General features: G+C 44.0%; 1 protein-coding gene across 1 annotated transcript in view; it reads left to right on the forward strand.

Moving 5' to 3' along the window:
• The window catches only part of wrnip1 (WRN helicase interacting protein 1), a 54,259-nt gene that overhangs the window by 24,827 nt on the left and 5,456 nt on the right, over positions 1 to 23,976 (forward strand). The window contains exons 4-5 of the mRNA XM_078539499.1: positions 16,398 to 16,630; positions 19,060 to 19,215. Coding sequence (XP_078395625.1) covers positions 16,398 to 16,630; positions 19,060 to 19,215 — 389 coding nt within the window. The remainder of the gene's footprint in view (positions 1 to 16,397; positions 16,631 to 19,059; positions 19,216 to 23,976) is intronic.

Genomic DNA, 23,976 nt, shown 5'->3' on the forward strand with positions numbered 1-23,976 from the left:
TAGCAGAGAAAGTAGTCCTTTCCTAGTCACTCTTAACAAACACCATTCATAATTTTAAAAACCTCATCACTTTGGAAGCTGTGAGATCAGCCATTGGCAGCTGTGCTTATGGAGGTGGCCACCCATTCCATGTTGGAAAGGATGGGTTCAAATCTCTATGCAAACTCTCTGCCAAGTTGACCCTGGAGTCCTCTATGTTCCTTGATATTGAGCACAGTCTTTCTGTCAGACTTTCCAGTGTTTGGTCGTATACACCCACAGCTGCCTTCTCTAGCCTGATCCATTCAAATCCTTGTCCAAGTCCTTTGCAGCAAAACTAGTGTGCGACCTTGCCCTCCAAGGAGCTGGCAGTTGCTTTATCCTTTCTTCCTGCTCTGGCCCCTACGCACTTATGCTCAGTGTCTCACCGTGTGCCTAACCCTCCTCTATCCTAGCCTCTAAAATACTTGCAATATCAGTATCTGAACTGGTGACTGCAACTGTAAGATTGAGTGATGGTATCTGTTCATCTTCCCTTACTTCTTTCTTTTCCTCTTCCTACACTTATTGGGCAGGTTCCAGTTCTTGGCTATCAGAAATGGTAACGCGACAATGATTGATTGGTCGTGGTGAGGGGAAACAAGAAAGTAAGGAAGGTGTGCTTACATCTCTATAGCTTGGGGGAGAAGTGGAATGAGAGGAAGAGAATTAGGTATGCTTATACCTTCAGCACCGACCGCTTCAGTACTGTCTCATTGCCCCTTCAAGTGACGGCCAACATTGTCTCCTCCATGATAGTTAAAACATGCAAGTGTGCTTGGCCTCCTCCAGAGTGTTGCTGCTGCTTGCTGTTATGTGCCTGTTTCACCTGCAAGAAAAAAGGAAGTGGAACAGTGAGAATCATGCAATATGCTTTGCTGATGCGGCTTTCATGGTTGAATAGCTGCCAGTGTTCGAGAATTGCGGATGCATGTGTGAAGTCTGAGTGTGAGGTAAAGTGTTTGAATTGAAGGGTTGAATACCTATGGCTAGAAATTAGTGGTAGGCGAGTGATAGGGGTGTAGTGAATTGCGTAACGGATGAGGCTAGAAGTGCAGTTAGCAGGCTGTGCCATTTGAAGATAAACTCCATTTATCAGGATAACTTGTGTGAGATCACTAAACCTCCTTGCACTGCATCCATGTTCTTACAACAACACTGCTGGGATTGACCTCTGCCGCTATTTCCCTCTACCTCCTGGGTATCTGTCTGTAGTGCCTCCTGCCACCCTGCAGATACAGGACTTCTCCCTCCAGTACAATGTCTGAAAACATTGATGCATGCTATCTCATGTTCAGCCATTGCTTAATGTGAGAGCACGGAATCTGTTTCCAAATAGGATAAGCATGGCAAGTTTCAGGAACCTTGGATAACGAAGGATATTGTGAGATTAGTCAAAAAGAAAAGGGAAGCATTCGTAAGGGCTAGAAGGCTGGGAACAGATGAAGCCCATGGAGAATATAAAGAAAGTAGGAAGAAACTTCAAGGAGTCAGGAGGGCTGAAAGGGGTCATGAAAAGTCATTGGCAACCAGGATTAAGGAAAATCCCAAGGCCTTTTATACATATGTAAAAAGCAAGAGGGTAGCCAGGGAAAGGGTAGGCCCACTCAGGGACAGAGGTGGGAATGTGTGTGTGGAGCCAGAAGAAATGGGAGAGATACTAAATGAATACTTCTCTTCAGTATTCACCAAAGAGAAGGACTTAGCGGTCGATTTGTCTAGGGAAGAGTATGTAGATAGCCTGGATCATGTTGAGATCAAAAAAGAGGTGTTAGGCGTTTTGAAGAATATTAAGGTGGATAAGTCCCCAGGGCCAGATGGGATCTACCCCAGAGTACTGAGGGAGGCAAGGGAGGAGATTGCTGGGGCCTTGACAGAAATCTTTGTATCCTCACTGGCCACGGGTGAGGCCCCAGAGGACTGGAGAATGGCCAGTGTTGTTCCATTGTTTAAGAAGGGTAGCAGGGATAATCCAGGAAATTACAGGCCAGTGAGCCTTACGTCAGTGGTAGGGAAATTATTGGAGAAGATTCTTCGTGACAGGATTTACTACCATTTGGAAGCAAATGGGCATATTAGTGAGAGGCAGCATGGTTTTGTGAAGGGGAGGTCGTGTCCCACTAACTTGATTGAGTTTTTTGAGGAAGTGACAAAGATGACCGATGATGGAGGGGCAGTGGATGTTCTTTACATGGAATTCAGTAAGGCCTTTGACAAGGTCCCTCATGGCAGACTGGTACAGAAGGTAAAGTTGCACGGAATCAGAGGTGGGCTGGCAAGATGGATACAGAATTGGCTTGGTCATAGAAGACAGAGGGTAGCAGTGGAAGGGTGTTTTTCTGAATGGAGAATTGTGACTAGTGGAGTTCCGCAGGGATCAGTGCTGGGACCTTTGCTGTTTGTAGTATACATAAATGATTTGGAGGAGAATGTAACTGGGCTAATTAGTAAGTTTGCAGACGACACTGAGGTTGGAGGAGTTGCAGATAGTGAAGAGGATTGTCAAAGGATACAACGGGATATAGATCAGTTGGAGACTTGGGCGGAGAAATGGCAGATGGAGTTTAATCCAGACAAATGCGAGGTAATGCATTTTGGAAAGTCTAATACAGGCAGGAATTATACAGTAAATGGCAGAACCCTTAAGTGCATTGACGGGCAGAGGGATCTGGGTGTACAAGTCCACAGGTCACTGAAAGTGGCAACGCAGGTGGATAAGGTAGTCAGGAAGGCATATGGCATGCTTGCCTTCATTGGCAGAGGTATTGAGTATGAAAGCTGGGAAGTCATGCTGCAGCTGTATAGAACCTTGGTTAGGCCATACTTAGAATATTGAGTGCAATTCTGGTCACCATATTACCAGAAGGATTTGGAGGCATTGGCGAGCGTACAGAGGAGGTTTACCAGGATGCTGCCTGGTCTGGAGGTTATTAGCTATGAGGAGAGGTTGGAGAAACTCGGAATGTTCTCAATAGAGCGACGGAGATTGAGGGCGACTTGATAGAAGTTTACAAAATTATGAGTGGCATGGACAGAGCAGATAGTCAGAAGCTTTTTCCCAGGGTGGAAGAGTCAATTACGAGGGGGCATAGATTTAAAGTGAGAGGAGAAAACTATAGAGGAGATGTGCGGGACAAGTTTTTTTACACAGAGGGTAGTGAGTGTCTGGAATTCGCTGCCAGAGGAGGTGGTGGAAGCAGGTATGATAGTGGTGTTTAAGAGGCAGCTTGACAAATACATGAATAGGATGGGAATAGAGGGATATGGTTCCCGGAAGTGCAAAATGTTTCAGTTGATGGGCAATATGATCGGCGCAGGCTTGGAGGGCCGATGGGCCTGTTCCTGTGCTGTACTTTTCTTTGTTCTTTGTTCAAATGAATCCACTCCCGTTTCCTGTAGTCACAGTCCGCCTCCCCTTTAAGAAATGCATGTTGTTATTCCATAGCGCGAGCCACTCCCAAAATCAGGATCCTGCTGATGTAAGCAGCTAATGAGTAATGCAATTAGTGCTGGCTATATGCCACAATAATGTAAAGCAGCAAGCAGCACAAATTTACCATGCTGCTTGCAACACACTGAATGGACATGGGTTAATTGCCTACCATGATCCCCATGCCTGTTTTGGGGGCATCGCAATTTCTCCACCATACAATCTGGGGTGCATTCTAAAAACCATTTCCCACTTTGGCCACATGCATTTCAGTATTTAATTATTTTTTTTCTAACTTAATCCTTGCACGTTCACCAATCACCTATATCATTGAAGTCATGTACAGATTACCGATGTTCAAATATGCACCATAAGTTATCAAGCGTAATTTTCTTTACTTTTTTGCTGAGTAAACAATGAACTTCTGTTCTAGATCCAACTAACATTGTAGCCTTGTCCTTGGACTTTGTAGGGTACAGCATCAGTTTTGAATCAGTAGGACATTTTTTGTAGGAACGCAGCTGCTCATATTTTTTACCATAGAATTTGGATGGTCTCCTGTTCAGAAAAGATATGACTTCATGACAAGTTCAGCTGCATTGCTAAAAAGGTTATGCTTTATGGTCCAAGTGCTTTCCTTTCCAGTGGAATTTGTCAACTGCAAGCTAAGCAAAGTGCTGTAATCCGATATGAATTTTGGTCAGTGATCTGTTGGTAATGGGACTTGGGAGATGCCATAGATTATGCAGGAACTTCGAGATTGATATTCGTGACAATAGCAGCAAACATTCAAATAGTCATGTACCATTTCTCTGTCCAGTATTTTAATAGAGTAGTTAACCAATTAAAAATAAAATTGATTAATAACTAAAATAGTGGACAATGAATTTTGTACCAAAGCATTCGGAGCTTGTCAGCTAATATTGCCGGTAATTTGCAAAATGTTTTACTTTTGACAGCTTGTTCCTTAAAGCCTTCACAATAACAGCGTGGCAGTCTCTCGCTGTCTGGTTGTGAAGATCTTTAAGGAAAATGTGCTTGCAGATGAAAAATGAATGAAGATCAACTCACAGGATAAAACAACAGGAGTATTAATTAACAGTAAGCAATCAAGCACTTAGAGAACAATAACGAAATAGGTTTAGCCTTTCCCTTAGTAGAAAATGCACTTGTACCTTTCATATTGGTGCATTTCTGGACACTGTTTTGAGTTAGTAGTTAAAGCTCATTGAGAATTTTACATTTCATCCATTCTCTGCTACATGCCATTGCTACACTTGACGTGAGAGCAATTGATGTCATTGAGTTCAATAAGTATAAATGTTCCATTCCTCCTTTTGCATGCTCTATAAATAATGTGTTTGCTAACATATAGATTTTCAGGGAGGCACATGCTGAGCATGCACGTGCTTTCCCAGCAAAGTTTTGCTGCAGATGTTCTCTCCTAATGATTTGTTGCACAAGTTGAAGAAGTTATGCCAGTTCATTTTGACTTGAAACCAGACTAACACTAATTAACCACAACACACCAACCACCCCCTCCCCAACACCACCAAAATGGGCCCCTTTGGGGGCAGGAGTTTGTGGAGGATTTGTGTAATTCAAAGAATACCCTGCCTGTTTATTCTGTCATACAAACATACGAATTAGGAGCAGAAGTAGGCCACCTGGCCCCTTGAGCCTGCTCTACCATTCAATAAAATCATGGCTGATCTGATTGTAACCTCAACTCCATATTCCCACCTATCCCTAATAACCTTTCACTCCCTTGCTTATCAATAATCTATCTACCTCTGCCTTAAAAATATTCAAAGACTCTGCCTCCATTGCCTTTTGAGGAAAAAGAGTTCCAAAGGCTCACGGCCCTCAGAGAAAAAGTTTCCCCTCATTTCTGTCTTAAACGAGCAACCCCTTATTTTTAAAACAGTGATCCCCACCCCGCCTAGATCTAGATTCTCCCACAAGGGGAAACATCCTTTCCACATCCACCCTGTGAAGACCCTCAGGATCTTTGTCACCTCTTACTCTTCTAAACTTCAATGGAAACAAGCCTAGCCTGTCCAGCCTTCCCTCATAAGACAACCTGCCTATTCCAAGTATTAGTCTAGTAAACCTTCTCTGAAATGCTTCCAACGCATTTACATCTTTCCTTAAATAATCATCCCTTATCGTGATAAATAGAAAGCTGACACAAAGGAAAAGCCAAGTTACACCTGGCTACCTGCAATTAAAAAAAGAAACTCCATACCTTAAATGTATTGACAACCTTTAGAAGAATGAAGCTCTCAAAATAGCTCAGCAAATATTGCCAGTGAGGGGATAGTAAGTCTTGTTCTTATATTGCAGCTTAGCAAGCCTTTAGTGTAAAGTCGCTAACTATTATATAGGTGAATACAGCAGTCATCTTCCATGCATTATTATCTCATCAACAGCAATGGCATGAATGGCCGATTAATCTATTTCTTGGTGGTATTGATTGAGACAAACCTATCAACAACAACTATCACACCAATCTCCAAAACACATCCTTTTCGTGTAGAAAAGTGTATCATGGCACTTCAGAGAGATGTAAGCATACTGGAGAACGAAAGAAGATAAAAAGGCTGTTAGAGATGGTTTTAAGGGGAGTCTTAAAGGTGAAGTGGGAGATGAAGATTCGAAGAGTTTGGGGAGAGAATTCCAAAGAATGGGGTCCAGGCTGTTGTTTTGCTTCTCCTTGGGCTTAAGTAGTGGATAAACATCAAGGCACCAACCGCGCATAAGGGATTGGTTAACTTAAAATGCACAGGTTCATTTATTAAGGATCTGAGAAGTTGGTTGCAGTATTACACAGTCGGAGAACTTATACACATGTCTAAGTTGGTAGCTTCCTCAGAACAAACAGAAATTAATCACGAGAATCACCTGATGCATTGCACCGTTTTTCCTCTAGTGCTTTATACAGAAACCCATCTACTGCCACTTAAAGGTAACCCAAGGCATGGCCGCCAATTGTGAGGTGGATACAAAAGAAGCCATAGTCAGGCTAATGGAGAGTATGGGAAGGGTTTCTAGTGCTGAGGAAATTACAAAGATAGGCAAGGAGCAAGACCATGGAGGAATTTAAAAGCAAGGTTGAAAATTTTAAATCTGAGAACATATGCAGGTCAACAGCATCTGGTTGAACGGGTGAGCAGGACCTGGGGCAGAATCTTCGGGTTGGCAAGCGGAGGCGGGCCTACTCGTCAACACGTAAAATGATGCGTGGTGACATTGGGCGTGCATCCCGACGTTACTTGCGTCATTCTGATTCCCCGTTTGGTGGGCACGCAGCAGAGTTGGCTGCGCGCCCGCCGAACTGTCAAAGGCTTATTAAGGCCATTTAAAAACTAATTAAAGTAAATAATTGAGGTGCCCAGGCGGCCTTTGCATTTATCATGAAATCTCAGCCATGGGCGAGTTGGGGTTTCATGAAGGGTTTAGTATCTGAAGATTGGCTGTCTGGCAGGAGGCAGAGAATGGGGATAAGGGGGTCCTTCTCAGGATGGCGGCCGGTGACTAGTGGAGTTCCGCAGGGGTCAGTGTTGGGACCACAACTTTTCACTTTATACATTAATGATCTAGATGAAGGAACTGAGGGCATCCTGGCTAAGTTTGCAGATGATACAAAGATAGGTGGAGGGACAGGTAGTATTGAGGAGGCGGGGAGGCTGCAGAAGGATTTAGACAGGTTAGGAGAATGGGCAAAGAAGTGGCAGATGGAATACAACGTGGGGAAGTGTGAGGTCATGCACTTTGGTAGGAAGAATAGAGGCATAGACTATTTTCTAAATGGGGAGAGAATTCAGAAATCTGGAGTGCAAAGGACTTGGGAGTCCTAGTCCAGGATTCTCTTAAGGTTAACTTACAGGTTGAGTCGGTAGTTAGGAAGGCAAATGCAATGTTGGCATTTATTTTGAGAGGACTAGAATATAAAAGCAGGGATGTGCTACTGAGGCTTTATAAGGCTCTGGTCAGACCACATTTAGAATATTGTGAGCAATTTTGGGCCCCGTATCTCAGGAAGGATGTGCTGGCCCTGGAGAGGGTCCAGAGGAGGTTCACTAGAACGATCCCAGGAATGAAAGGCTTAACATATGAGGAACGTTTGAGGACTCTGAGTCTATACTCAATGGAGTTTAGAAGGATGAGGAGGGATCTGATTGAAACTTACAGAATACAGAAAGGCCTGGATAGAGTGGACGTGGGGAAGATGTTTTCATTAGTAGGAGAGACTAGGACCCAAGGGCACAGCCTCAGAGTAAAGGGAAGACCTTTTAGAACAGAGATGAGGAGAAACTTCTTTAGCCAGAGAGTGGTGAATCTATGGAATTCATTGTCACAGAAGGCTGTGGAGGCCAGGTCATTGAGTGTATTTAAGACCGAGATAGATAAGTTCTTGATTGGTATGGGGATCAAAGGTTATGGGGAGAAGGTGGGAGAATGGGGTTGAGAAACTTATCAGCCATGATTGAATGGTGGAGCAGACTCGATGGGCCGATTGGCCTAATTCCTGCTCCTCTGTCTTATGGTCTTAATGACAACCCCTAAGTATTGACTCTGATACAAGAATACTAACAAATGAGCCAAGCTAATAGTACACCGACCAGTATGATTTCTAGCTAAGTTAACTGTTCTCTTCTTTCAAACCTTGCCTAAATTTCCTATCGCTGTTTGACACCTTTAACGTAAACGTACATCCTCTGATCCTCGAGTCCTGTGCCTAGAAGGCATTTCATGCAGCCAAAGTTTCCACCACTCTGAAAATCATGAATGCTTCAAACAGGTCCAACTTCCTCATCCTCCTCTACAAAGTCATAATCTTTTCTGATAAATTTAGTTTCTATGTTCAGCGATCAACCTGCTGACCCTGCCCTGAATGCTTTGAATGATTTTACATGTTTCTTGTGATGTAGAAATTCAACATAGTACTTCAGAGAGTACATCTAGCTATACATTCCAATTTTCTTCATATTTTTATTTTACCAGTTATGAGCACTGAGCCATTGTTTCTTATGACCTTTCCTCCAAAATTCCAGATCCTTTTCTTGCTATTTTACCTGAAGTATGTTAGCTTGTACACCACACTCTCAGTTTCTACCTGATTTCTTTGCGTTAATCAATGTTTTTTCCATTTGACACCTCAGTGCCCATTGACCTAGCTTGTCCAGAGGTTTTTGGGTAATTGCTCAATAGTTAACATCATTGGCAGTGCATCCAACTTGATATCACCTGCAAACTTGTAACATCTTGAATAATATCCCATCCTCAAAATATTTATGAAAATCTTAATGAAATGCAGAGGCCTGTGGAACTCTGCTGTCAATTGGCTTCCACCCTGACACCTCCAAGAATCCACTATCCTTTGTTGTCTACCTTTCAGCCATCCATGATTCTAGTCAAATAATTTTTTATCTTGCATTGACATGCTTGTGAATTAGAATAGTATCATATTTGAGTATTGCTGAAAAGGAGACATGCTGTTGAAGCTTTTCATGCCTTACTCATCAGGACAGATTTGCAAGCATACCAAGTCTCTAAGGGAACAACAATTTATACTGCATGCAGAGAGGCTGCTGATTTGTTGGCAGGTGGACTCTGATTGGTAGAGGTAATGCTGTGGAGAATGCATTAGGGAATAGTTAACTGCCAAGCTTTTGTTTAAATTCAAACCAGGCAGGTCAACTCTAGTGAAGGCATTGTCATTGGAATGAACCAGGGAATGGCTGTCCCCCAAGATTTTGGTTAGTTGAAAAAGGCGTAAAGTGTGGATGTGTTCTTTCTGTTTGCAAAAGCCAAAACATTTGAGCAACAGGCGATTCCAACTGTTCCACGCTGCTACTATGCAGTAGCAACACAAGTGGTATTTTCCACTAACAAGATGCTACCATCAAGCCAAAAAAATGTTCTGCCTACCACACAGATGAGTGATGTGGAATATGAATTTCCATGCCGATGTAGGCCATATGTCCCATTGACTGGGGGATCGTATCAAACAGCACATCCCTTCAGCTGTTTGCAACAGGCAAATTACTGACTGTACTCAGGTAGCCCACGCTTGCAAAACTCAGAACATTGTGTCCAACATTAGATGTGATTCCGCGATTGGATAACACTTGCTAAATAATCCTGTTTGTGCTAAGAATTACACTAGCAACCAATTTAAGATTATCAGTTAGGCACTCAGCATGGCTCACTTATGCATGCTAGAAACTACATGGGGCCCTGTCCTTTGCAAGCGGAAAAAACATGTTGAGGCATTGCGCCTTTTTTGAATCAACTAATCAAAAACTTGGAGGACAGCCATTCCCTGGTTCATTCCCCATGGCAATATGGCAATGCCTTGATCAATCAACGTTGACCTGCCTGCTTTGAATTTAAACAAAAACTTGGCAGTTAACTGTTCCCTGGTGCATTTTCCATGGCAGCGCCCCTAGCAATCAGTCTACTTGCCAACCAATCAGCACCCTTTTTGCATGCAGTATAAATTGTTGTTCCATTTAAGATTTGATATTTTTGCGAATCTGTCCTGATGAGTGCAGGACAAAAAGCTTTGACAGCATGTCTCTTTTTTTTTCAGCAATTCTCAAGTGTCATATTTCTTCCTGATCTCAAAGTAGATAGCGTTCACTGTTTCAACCCTAGCTGCCAGATCAAGTAACCTCCACAAAAGAAATCTAATAAATTTGTCACAATTGACCGGCTTCTTCTTAACCTATCCTAGTTTTTTTCTTCTCTAATCAGGGCCAATCCTCTGGTACAATCTGTTATTGCAGTGCCTGAAAGAGTGGGCGGAAACAAATTTAATAGGGACTTTCAAAAGTAAATTGGATAAATAATTGAAAGGGAAAAGAATCACAGGGCTATGGGGAATGGGAAGGAGAATTGGGTTTATTGGATAACTCTTTCAAAAAACTGTTAACAGGCATGAAGCTGAAATGGCCTCTTTCTGCGCTGAATCACTCTATGGGCAGAATTTTATGCCTTCTGGACGGGCGCGCACTGGACCTGAACAGACGTGAAATAGCGCGAGATGGCATAAGGTGAGCGTCCCGATATCCTGCATGCGAGCAATCTTCAGGTCGGCAGGTGTGTGCAGGAGTCAGAGCCGTGCCCGCCAACCATTAAAAGGCCACTTAAGGCCATTAAAAATGCAATTGTATGCGATTTTCTGTTGCCCGTGCAGTTTCGCGCTCTTCACATGGGCAAAATGGGCAGGCGGGCAGCCCACTTTTAATGAAACCTCATCCAAGAGCAGGATAAAAAGGGTCAGCAGCATTGTCATTGTGAGCAGTGAGGAGTTTAGGAGATAGTTTGCTGCTGGTTGCCCATTTGAACTTGACAGCTTCACCTCAGCTCTGAGCTTCATTCTTAGCATTTCAGGACTCTCTGGTGTCTCCAAGGCCCCTGGAAAATTTTGACCATGTGGACCCTTCCAGGCATCAGACAGCCTTCTGTTACCCTGGTAATGAGAATTATGCTCTCCACCGGTGGCACCTCCTCTGAGGAGGAAGAGAGGTGCAGAAGGGAGAGGACACCACGTATCCTTGTGCGGCTTCCAGGGGAGCGACCTGTGGGAGGAGAGGCGCAGACATGAGGAGCGCAGGGTCAGCAGTTCTCCAAGGTGTAAGGGGCCGCAGCAGATGCCACTGTCCTGCTGCCAGAGTTTACAGGCAGCGATGCAGACAGTGGCCTCCATTTGTCAGATGATTGGGCCTGAGATCACCTCCAACTGTGTGGGTGGAAACTGCTGGGTTCCCCCACATCCAGGGTGCAATCAGCTGCACACGTGGCCATCAAAGCTCCAGCAGGTCAGCTGGGTGCCTTTGTCAATAGGAAGAAATTCTACTTGATGAATGTCCAGATAGTTTGTGACCACCGGACTCAGATTCTGCAAGTCTGTGCAAAGTACCCTGGCAGCTCCCATGACTCTTACACCCTCAGACACTCCCAGGTACCGAGGCTATTCAGTGCTCCAGCCCGACTGGATGGATGACGAGGGCTGTCCGTTGGAAAAGGTGGCTTACGACACCTCTCCGCCACCCAATAACAGAGGCAGAGCAGCGTTATAACAGGAGTCATGCCTCCAAAAGGGCGGTGATAGAGAGGGCCATAGGTCTTCTGAAGATGCACTTCCGATGCCTGGACCATTCAGGGGGAGCACTACAATACCCCGCAGAGCGGTGTCACTGATAGTGGTTGCGTTCTGTGCTCTCTCCAATCTGGCACTGGCAAGGGGGTACCTACAGGAGGAAGAGGATCTTGAGGCAGCTCCACAGGCCACAGAGGATGAATCCAGTGGTGAGTCAGAAGAGGAGCGTGGTGAGGAGAACGCTGAGGGTGTGGAGGCAGACCTCTGTATCCTTCAGGGAGGCAGGGACACCAGGGACGCCTTGATCCAATGCTCTTTCAGCTAGGCTGCCAAAGATCTGCTTCCACCTCATGCCAGGGCTGCCGCCCCCATCCTGGATGTCTGAAATGGCCCTTTCCTTTCAACACAAAGTCCACTCAGTGCCTGTGCAATAATGTTTAGAGCCACTCACATCCAGCATTAGATACTGGCTTGCCCTGCACCAAAAAAAGTGAAGCATACTCAGGCTGTTAAGACCAAAGCAAAATTTATATCATTTTGTCACTCACAACAAATGAACAGAACTATATCTGGTGTTAATGGCCACACCAGTGAACATATTAACAAAAATGACAGAATAGAAGATCATCCTTAACAGTCCCTCTTGTGGTCATGGTACCTTAAACTTGCGTTTGCAAGTGTTGCGTCTTGTGGGGCCCCCCTCGCTGGCAGCAGCATTGGATGCAGCCTGCTGACTGTGCTGTCTTGTTGGCCTTGATGACCTTGGTGGTCCTCCTCTGGCCATTGGAGCCTGTACTGGCCCCACCTGGGAGGGTGTGGCCAGTGCCAAGCTGGCATCTCCCCAGTCATCGCAGCCTCATCACAAGACATGGTCACTGGCAGAGGGGTGGAGGAGCTGCTGCCATCATCCAAAGCGCCCTGAGAGATGCCCACAGAGACAACAAGCAAGTTGTGCACCAATGTGAGGTAGCTCTGGACCTCCCTGCCTGCCATTCATTGACGGGCACCTAGCTGGGATACTGGATGCCTCATCCATGTCCCACGTTGGCACTGACCATCTGAGGTCATTGCCTGTGTGAGGGCTTGCAGGTCCGACCGCAACCCCAGGAACCCCTGATTCTGTCCCTGGAGCTGCCTCTTCATGAGAAATGCCACTCTTTTAATGGAGGAGGCAATGCGCTCAGCAATGAGGGTCGACACAGTGCTCATGCTCTGTATGGACTCCTCCACAACAGAGACCATGGCACGCATAGCCTCATGGATCTCTGCCAGATCCTCCCGCACATCCCGTTGGACATCCAGCATCTGCCGCCTAATGGACGACTCCAGAGGCTCATCATTTGCCTTCGACTCAGCATCGTCGTGGTCTTCAGCAGTCCTCCGACTGCTGGCATCCTGGGCACTCTCTACTTTCACCTGCTCCCCAAGTGAATGTGAAGTGCCCTCACTACCATGCATAGACATTCTAGCCGACGATCTAACAACCACCAAGGTGCTGTGCTGATGCCTGGTTCAGAGAGTGGGTGTGACGCAGTTGCATCTGAAGCCTGGTGTCCTCTGGCGTCTAGGATGGCTCTTCAGGATCCTGCATTTGTGTACAAGCTGGCGAATCTAAGGGAGAACAACGACATGTCACTAGTTTAAGTCATCACACTGTCACTGTGCATGCCAGGCCCCCTGGTGAGACAATGGATAACTGCATCATGGTGCCATCTTCTTTCAATGATCATTGGGGACTCCAGGTTGAGGTTTCTATTAATAATGAGACTACACAAGAATGTTTGCACAATCCAACACTCACTCCTGTGTACAGCACTCTTACCTTCGTCAGAGACCCCTGCCTCTCCACAACTGGTTGACCGAGGTGGGTGGCGGCTCTCCAGCTCCAATGCATTCTTTTCGTACCTCGTCATGATTAGGAGGTTTGGGGGAGCCTCCGCGTGTCCTTGACTCTTGATGTTGTTATGGCTCCTCTTCTCCTGAAAGGACAGAGGAGCATTGATTAGTCCACCATCTACCTGCAGTACCATTGTAGCCTGACCAACCCCACCTTGCACGGCACATCCAAGTCATGGACCTCGAGCCGCAAGGCACTTGGGCCAAGCAGCCAGGGCTCACCCCTTGGCCAGCTCTGGCCTCGTTGACAGTTGGCTCTCAAACTCTAACACCCTTGAGCTCCACGGTGGGGACAGCCAACCCTTAACACTTCTCCACACTGATGTATGCCAACACGGTACTCACCCTTGCCAAGCGCAGCAGGTGGTTGAACCTTTTGCAGCACTGCACCCATCGTTGTGGTTGCTGAACTCGGCTGCCAACTCCTCCCAAGTTTTTTTGGTCTGGTGCAGTGCCATCCTCCTGCCAGCCCTGCCATGCCTGACACCGATCTCCTCCACGAGGACCACGAGGCAATCATCGGAGAAACTGGGGGGACGAGTGCCCCACTGACCGGCCCTCCAAACTGACTTCATCTGTCACTGGTGAGGCCATTGTTCCAGTCTCCGGACCGACTCTAATGATTCTCCCCTGGAGGTGCCTTTGCCAGTTTTAAAGCGCTCGCCGGGCTGCCGTAGGACCCGGCGTCCGATAGGCCCCCGCCCAGCCTTTCTCGACCATTCAGAAGACGCATTTCATACTGGGTGGACCTTAATTGGCCAGCCAGCGTGGAAACACGGTCGGGGGCCTGTTTCCCGTCCACTCCCGGGCCCACCGATCATGTGCGCCTGACGAGGGATAAATACCTATGATTCTGACTTTACAAATTCCTCTTTCTTCTCTTTACTTCATCTCAATTCCATCTAGCCAATCCAGACGTATGGCTTATTGTTCCCTTAGCAACCTGTCTTCAATATAAAACCTATCCGAATATGCTAGATCAAGCTAATTTCATTTATAGAATGCATATTGTCATCCATTTTTTTATTAGCCAAAGTATGCTAATTTGTCTAAAACCTGCACCATTTTTCACCATTGACCTATTGCATCTTGAACACTGACATAATTTCTTCCTCAACCCTGAAACTCTGATAAGAGAAGTAACTTTTGCCCTCTGTTCTAAATGACTTACATTAATCTTGTATCTTGATTCTAAGGGTTTCTAAGCTGCTCTCTTCTTTAATTCTCCCTTTCGACTTGGGCATCACTTTTGTCTTTCCCTCCTTGTTTCAGTTGTTAAAAATAGTCACAATCTGATTTATTAACCCTGTCACTTCTTAAGCACTGCTATTCCCCTGCCGCTTATAAATAGCTCACTATCCCTATGCATCCTCCTCTTGCCCCTAATATGCATAAATGGCACTTTGTTACTGTCCCTTTATTATCTTATTTCTCTTATTTCCCTCTGCTTTGTTTTTTTTGACAGTTGCTTGAATTTACAGTTCTCCCTCGTCTGCTCATTCCCATTAAACTTCAAAATTTTGTTCCTCGTTAATTATCTCTGTAAACTGGTCCTCAGTTTTCTGACTGCACTCGGTGCTGTGGCTTACACATGAATAACATCCACTTGGGCAAGACACTGGAAGTGACTGGTGCCAGTGGAACTCTATAATCAACAAGAAGCCACTTTCAGAGCAGCAAGTGGTGAGGAAAAGGATTCTGTACACAAATGTATCTTGCTTAAGGAATTGCTTAAAGAAGAAAAGGAGATTGAAGAATAGTGATTGAAATATGATATAGAAAGGGAAACCATCGATACTGAGTGAAAAATCATGCTGTTGTGAAATTATGCCAAATGCTTTTGCTTTGCCATATGCTTTTGCTTTGAAGTTCAGTCCCAGCTCAACTAGATGAATGAAGATTAAGGGGTGTGCCATTTAAGAGGGTCTCTTTCTGTTTAGCAGAACCAAAAACTTCACCTTCTGTCATATAAAATATAAAAAATGTCCACATTTTAGCTATCCAAGGAAAATAAATATGGTACCTATAGCTAGATAGATTAATGGTGGCATTACACTGCAAATACCAGTTTCAGGTTAGCAATTGCATTCAGTGATGTGCATCTAATCATTGTGTGATGTACAGAGTGCTCTGTTTCATTGACCAATGTCAGAATACATACAGTAAAGAGTATTAGTGTGCTACATCATCCTTTAATTTTAATCTATTTTTATAGAGCTTCCTTTGAATTACCTTTTCTAAAACAAAATGGTGTGTTTTATTAAATGGGCAATTCTAATCAATAGATAATAGTTAATTTACAGCTTGATTATAAATATTTAATTTATGACTCCAATTAAAATTCCAACTTTTGTTTTCAGGAAAGTTAATTCAGGACATTGCTTTTATATTCTGGAGACAAGCGCCACTGTAGGATGGTTAATTGATGGAATGAATCGTTTATTTTTTTGCTGTTTGCAAAGTAATGCATTGATTGTTGTGTACAAAAATGCTTTGTCGCAGTTGCATTCTAAATTGCTGTGCCTTTCATTGTCACATAGTTGAGACTACCTGAACCTCCTTTATGAACATGTTTAAATTTGAGTAACGTTCATTACACTCTGAATGTAGCTGTACTTGACACCTATTTAGTTTATGCTTATATTTAAAACATTGTAATTTATCTCAAGTCATCTGCTGTTCTCCTTTCCTGAAGATGCAAACTCTAATGAGATTTCAGAGATGGCGGTGATCCTCTTGCACTACTCCTCAAACTGCAAGTGTTGACGGGTAATTTATCCTTGACGCAGTGTTGCTGGTGAACCAGCTTCTTTATTCGCTCAGTGCTGATTCATACATACTTTCCATCGGCAGTCACTGGAGTTTGGTTCGTCATCCTTCTGAAAAACCTGTGTGTAGCAAGAGTAGGATCAAGTGGCTTCAGTTTCAGCTTTTGTATTACAGGTTGCACATTTCTATTGAACCAGAAGCAATACGCAGCATTGCCTACCTATGTGATGGTGACGCGAGGACTGCATTAAACGGACTTCATCTTGCGATTCAAGCAAAAGTTGCAGAAACAAAAAAGGCCCAGAACAATAATTTACAGAAAAATACCCCATCAAAGAAGATTGTAATTAAGGAAATGCATATAAAAGAAGGACTCCAAAGATCTCACATACTGTATGATCGAGCAGGTAAATTATCTATACAGTGGAGTGAGCACACTTCTCGGTAAACTAAAACCCTTTATTCCGAAGATAATTTTTGATTCAACGTAGAAGTTTCTGGAAACACTCGGCAGGTCAGGGAGCAGCTGCGGAGCGAGAAACAAAGTTATCATTTCAGGCCTGTGACCTTTTAGTGGAACCCTTCACAGGAGATTTCTCGCCACAGATGTTGCCTGGCCAGCTAAGTATTTCTAGCATTTTCTGTTTTCGTTTCAGATTTCCAGCACCTGCAGTATTTTTGCTTTTGAATTCTCAGTTCATGCTGGTAATATATAACTTTAAGCCTTTCTGCAAAACAGATTTCTTGCTTGCAGTCTCATTTGGTCAAGCAAAATTATCAATGAAAAGTAAAGATTCCTGCTCCTGGTAACTATCTACTGACATCAGTACGGTGGACACAAGATCTTGTTTGACTGTGCTACTCTCCCAAACCCAATCGAGCAAACAAATCCCTCCAATAATTTTCCACAGCACCAACTGAGAATCAGCAATTGCCACAAAATCTCATGATTCTCAGTTTTGGTCAAGATGTTATCAACGACACTTTTCTTCTTCACACAGGCCACCTTTAAAATAAATTTTATTTTGCAGCGAATTTTTAAAATAAAAATACACAAATGTTAGAAATAAATAACTAAATGTGCTTATAAAATTAGTCATTTAATGGTAGAAACACCTGAAAGGAAACCTCCTGCTCATTTTGGGGCCTGGGATTTGGCCCATTGGGACAGGAAAGAAGCAAATGGGAGAAAAAGGAATGGAATTCCAAAATTGTTTGTTGGACTCCATCCTCAAGCATATGTCTGTATCTTCAAGAGGCATTGCCAATCTAAGATAAAAGCAAAAAACTGCGGATGCTGGAAATCCAAAACAAAAATAAAAATACCTGGAAAAACTCAGCAGGTCTGACAGCATCTGCGGAGAGGAACACAGTTAACGTTTCGAGTCCGTATGACACTTCAACAGAACTAAGGAAAAATAGAAAAGAGGTGAAATATAAACTAGTTTAAGGGGGGTGGGGGTGGGACAAGTAGAGCTGGATAGAGGGCCAGTGATAGGTGGAGGTAGCCAAAAGATGTTATAGACAAAAGGACAAAGAGGTGTTGAAGGTTGCAAATCTAGTTATGAGTAACAAAACAGGTCAGATAGGTGAAATAAACGTGGGCATGAACCTTTGTTATGGTGATCATGATATGATTCTTTAAAGGTCCAAAGGAAAAAGATTAGAACAAAGATAAGGGTACTATTTTGGAATAGAGTATATTTTAGAAAAGTGAGGAATGAGCTAGCTGGAAAGAGAAATTGACACATGCAGCTGTGGGCCAACACGGGATTGCAAAGATGCAGAATAAATATATATTCTTAAAAAAGATTTTGTATTTTAGGATGTGTGTATAGCCAAGCAGAAACAATTACATTTATGTAGTGCCTTCTAAGGGAGAAAAACGTGTCAAACAATGTCAGAGGCATAATCACTCAAAAATGGACACCGAGCTAAAGAGGATATTAGGAGAGGTCACCAAAAAGCTTAGTCTGAGATGGGTTTTAAAGGAGAGCCTTGGAAGAGGGGAAGAAGGTAGAGGGTTTTAGGGAGGGAATTCCAGAATGTGGGCCTGAACAGTTGAAGGGAGTGGGAACAGGCAAAAGAGCAAAGTCGGAAGAAGGATAGTTCAGCAGGAGGTTTTAGATCTGAAGAGGTTATAGAGATGGGGGAGAAGTGAGGGCATTAAGAGATGAAGGCACAAAGATGTGGGTGAGAATTTTAAATTACAATGAAAACAGTCCCAAATATTCAAATCCTTCCTGGTATTTCCATTTCCTTATAACCGGGCAGCATCCTAGTGAATATGTCCTGTACGCTCTTTACTGCCTCAACATGTTTCCTATAGTGTGGAGCCTATAACTTCCATAAGAACTAAAAATCAATTATGGGAAATATCATGAGTAAAAATCTCTTAATCAAGTAAATAACTGGTAGAAAATGATTCTGGTAAAGGAGGGAAGAATAAACAAGTAAATACCCTATTGAATCATCTTAAACATTGTAATGCACTGGAAAGTGGGGCAAAAAAACACATGTAATGTAAATTACTGTGAATTAGGTTTTGGGGAGGAAGAACAAAGTTGCTTGTAGCATGAACAGATTTTTTTTTTAAATCACTAGTATCATAAATGCATTTGTGAGGAATTGCACCATATAACCTCAGTGAAGCATATAAGCATTTTACCTCAAGTCAACAATGTGATATATTGGCTAGATGCCCAAATTACTGCGTCATATACACTAGTGCTTGAAGAAACCACACCCCAGATACTGGACTGAACAATATCATTGGAGGTATCGTAATATAACAGTCTGTTGATCAATCATCATGGAATACTTGTTTCATTCTCAGGTGAGGAACATTATAATTGCATATCAGCACTGCACAAGACCATGCGAGCCTCTGATGAGAAGTCTGCTCTCTATTGGCTGGCAAGGATGCTAGAAGGTGGTGAGGATCCACTGTATGTAGCACGGAGACTGGTGAGGTTTGCCAGTGAAGATGTAGGTAAGGCTTCAGAATAGCACTGTTGAATATTTCTTCCAGCTACTCCAAGTCTTTGATTTTTGGTAATGGTTGGAAAGAGACTGGAAAGAACAATGATTAGTTGCAGGACCGAAAGGACACAAGCTTAAGAGCTTCTCTTTGTTGTGAAGTTCAGATTTTTGCTATCACCCGGTACCATTTGCAACTAAACTCTCAACTTATTGCATAAAATTTAAAAATGTCATTGCAATTTTTCTGGCAAATCTTGCCAGAGTGGAATATCTCAGGGTGTATATTGCTAGTTAGACTTATGCCACCACTCCTCAGCTCAAAGATTTTGTGTCCCACGACTTGCTGAAATTTTGAGCTGGTCACAGAGCTTTTGGAACCTTTTAAACATGGGCTTAGTGGCCTCTCTCATTAACCATGACATTCATGGACTGAGAAAGCAACAGGAACAGAGAAGGAAAAAGGGTGAATTAGAGTCAAAGCAGGTATAGAAAGAGAAATGGAGAGGGAAGGATAGATTAGATTGAGAGAAACAAAAAAAACAAGACAAAATAAAAGTAAGAAAACAAATTGTTTTTCAAATCTCTAACTACAATTTGCTACGTGAAGGAATGAGATTCCGCAGTTTAAATTGTTGCCCTTCAGGGCCAGAAAAAACAGCGAGACTTCGGGAGAGAGAGGTTAAAGCAGGGAAACTCCGAGAGAGAGAGAGGTTAAAACAGCAAGACTTCGGGAGAGAGAGGTTAAACAGTGAAACTCCGGGACAGAGAGGTCAAAACAGTGAGACTTTGGGGAAGAGAGGTGAGCGAGAGGTCGGGAGATGAAACCGCAAGCGGGCGGGAGATGAAACCGCAAGCGGGCGGGAGATGAAACCGCAAGCGGGCGGGAGATGAAACCGCAAGCGGGCGGGAGATGAAACCGCAAGCGGGCGGGAGATGAAACCGCAAGCGGGCGGGAGATGAAACCGCAAGCGGGCGGGAGATGAAACCGCAAGCGGGCGGGAGATGAAACCGCAAGCGGGCGGGAGATGAAACCGCAAGCGGGCGGGAGATGAAACCGCAAGCGGGCGGGAGATGAAACCGCAAGCGGGCGGGAGATGAAACCGCAAGCGGGCGGGAGATGAAACCGCAAGCGGGCGGGAGATGAAACCGCAAGCGGGCGGGAGATGAAACCGCAAGCGGGCGGGAGATGAAACCGCAAGCGGGCGGGAGATGAAACCGCAAGCGGGCGGGAGATGAAACCGCAAGCGGGCGGGAGATGAAACCGCAAGCGGGCGGGAGATGAAACCGCAAGCGGGCGGGAGATAAAACAACGCAAGTGGAAACACAGTCGGGAGATTGAAAACAGCGTGAGTACAGAAACGTAAATTTCTAAACAAGCAAGGAAAAGTAAGAATTTATAGGCACAGGAGAGGAAGCTTGTTTGTGAGTAAGGGCGAAGAATTTCTACTTATCTCCAGTTTATAGTTAATAGTACAAGAGTAAGGTTAAAGTAAGTAAAAGTATCTAAAGTTTAAGTTAAGTGATTTAAAGGTTTACGGTTAAGGCATGGTAGGACAGCTCAGCCAAGCAGAATGCCTGTACTGTGGCATATGGGGAGCTGTGGACACTTCTCGTGACCCAGACGAGCCCATGTGCAGGAAGTGTTGCTGGCTACACAAGCTTGAGCTCCGCGTTTCCGAGCTTGAGCAGCGGCTGGAGTCACTGAGTTGCATCTGTGAGGCAGGGAGCTACATTCAGAGAAATGGCCATACCGCAAGTTAGGGGCAAGCAGGCAGATGGAGAATTTCCTACAGCAGTCTGTGTCCAGTCCAACAAGAAAGGCAGTGATAGACCTGGTTTTTGGGCATGAGGTAGGCCAAGTAGATCAAGTGACAGTGGGAGAACATATAGGGGGCAGTGATCATTGTATCATAAGTTTTAGGATGACGGTGGAAAATGACATTGCTCAATCTAGAGTAAGAATAAATCAACTGGCGGAGAGCAGACTTCAATGGGGCAAGAACGGAGCTGGGCTGGATAGACTAGAACCTAAGGTTGGCGGGAAAATCAGTAGCTGAACAATGGGCTACCTTCAAAGAGAAGATGGTTTGGGCACAGTCAAGGTATATTCCCTCAAAAGGGAAGGGTAGGACAAACAAATCCAGAGCTCCCTGAATGACAGAGGAGATAGAAATTAAGTTAACAAAGAAAAAGTGTGCTTACGACAGTTGTCAGGTAGCAAATACAATCGAGAACCAAGCTAAAGACAGAAGGTTCAGAAGGGATGTGAAAAAGCAAATACGAGAAGCAAAGAGGGATTATGATAAAAGATTGGCAGCTAACATAAAAGGAAATCCAAAAGTATTCTATAAGCACATCAATGGTAAAAGGGTGGTAAAAAGAGCAGTAGGGCCTATTAGGGACCAAAAAGGGATTTACACACACAGGCATAGCTGAGGTGTTAAATGAATACTTTGCATCTGTCTTTACCTAGGAGGCAGATGTTGCCCAGGCCATGGTGACAGAGGAGGAAACTCAGTCACTAGAATGGTTTAAAATTGATAAGGAGGAGGTATTGGATAAGCTGTCAGTGCTTAGTTGATAAGGCACTGGGACCAGATGAGATGCTCCAAGAGTATTGAAGGAAATGAGAGTGGAAATTGCAGAGGCACTGGCAATAATCTTTCAATGTTTCCTGGATTCGGGGGAGGTGCCGGAGGACTGGAGAAGTGCAAACATTATGCCCTTGTTTGAAAAATGGGGTAAAGATTTGCCCTGCATTTACAGACCAGTCAGTTTAACTTCGGTGGTGGGGAAACTTCTAGAAACAATTATTCGGAATAGAATTATTAATCACATGGAAAAATGTGGATTGATTCGGAAGAGTCAGCATGGATTTATTAAGGGAAAATTGTGTCTAACTAACTTGCTGGAGCTTTTTGAAGAGATAACAGAGATGGTTGATGAGGGCAAGGCGTGGTGTATATGGACTTCCAAAAGGCGTTCGATACAGTGCCACACAACTGACTTGTGAGGCAAGTTTTAGGTCATGGAATAAAAGGGACGGTAGTGACGTGGAAACAAAATTGGCTGAGGAAACCGAGAATAATGGTTCATGGGTATTTTTCGGGCTGGAAGAAAGTTTGTAGTGGAGTTCCCTAGGGGTCGGTATTGGGACCTTTGCTTTTCCTGACATATATAAATGATCTAGATCCTGGTGTGCAGGGGACAATTTCAAAGTTTGCGGACAACACAAAACTTAGGAGAACTGTAAATGGTGAGGAGGACAGTGTAGAACTTCAAAAGGACGTTGACACATTGGTGGAGTGGGAAGATAGGTGGCAGATGAAGTGCAGTGCGGAGAAGAGGAGGACGTATTGGATAAGCTGTCGGTGCTTAGTTGATAAGGCACTGGAATGAATTTATATAAGACACTGGTTAGACCTCAGTTGGAGTATTGTGTACAGTTCTGGGCGCCACACTATAGGAAGGATGCGAACGCATTGGAGAGAGTTCAGAAGAGATTTATGAGAATGGTTCCAGGGATGAGACACTTAAGGTATGAGGAAAGATTGGAGAAGTTGGGACTGTTTTCCTTGGAGAGGAGAATGCTAAGAGGAGACTGGATAGAAGTTTTCAAAATCATGAGGGGTCTGGACACTGTACATAGGGAGAAACTGTTCCCACTCGTAAACAGATCAAGAACCGGAGGGCACAGTTTTATAATCTTTTGCAACAGAAGCAAATGTGAGGTGAGAAAGTTTTTTTCACAGCGAGCAATTAGGATTTGGAATGCACTGCCTGGAAGTGTGGTGGAGGCAGGGTCAATCGAGGCATTTAAGAAGGAATTGTTTCTATTTAGGTAATCATCCAATGTGCAGGGTTACGGGGAAAAGGCAGAGGATTAGCACTAAGTTAAAATGCTCAGACACGATGGGCCGATTAGCCGCCTCCTACACCGTAACAATTCTGTGATCAGCAATGCATTAAAAATTATGTAATTAAAAAGGTACAATATTAATTATGAGCTCTGACCTCTTGCAGTGAGTTTAACAGACACTCGATCTGCAAATCCAGTAACTTATTTACAATAGCAGGAAAGCCAAAGGCGAAATGCTTTTGTGAAGCACAGTGGAGCAGCATAAATCAAGTAGCAAGTTCTGGAGATTCACATCTCGTGTATCTCTTCACCCTCAAGCTTGCTATCCTACTTGCACATTAATAACTGGTTTGCATATTAAACATGCAATATTTTTCCAGAAAAAATATGACCCATGTTAAAATGCAAAATAATATAAAATGCACTCAGCAGAACATAATTAAATGAATGAGTAAAATTGATAAACTAATTTTCCTAAAGAGAACTAAAATAATATTGTAAAAAGTACCTCCTCTTCTAAATATTGAGTGAAATGTTTTGTCCTTTATATATACACATTATTTGCTAGCTAACAAGGACGGGTTTGCAATTGGAGCCCAGACCCCAGTGGAGCTTGCAGATTGGTTTCTGGTGGCTAGAGTATGAGACGGATCCTGGTTCCGCCTGGATTATGCACCTTTTTTTGTCCTTGCAGCCATTTCCCAGTGTGGGGCTGGGCAGTACTTCCAGGGGCTAGGCCTGAGGGAGGTCCTGTGCTGCCCCAGGAATTGACAGTGCACCCTTATAAGGCCGCAGTGGAACTAACCCACTAATGACTGACTTGAGTTCCAATCAAGCTTTTGTGAAAGGGAGAGAGATTTGATGCAAGTCTAGTTCAACTATTTGCATGATTCTCAAAACCTTCAGCATGCT

Source organism: Cetorhinus maximus, chromosome 3 (assembly GCF_964194155.1).
Source record: "Cetorhinus maximus chromosome 3, sCetMax3.hap1.1, whole genome shotgun sequence".
Lineage (NCBI taxonomy): Eukaryota > Metazoa > Chordata > Chondrichthyes > Lamniformes > Cetorhinidae > Cetorhinus > Cetorhinus maximus.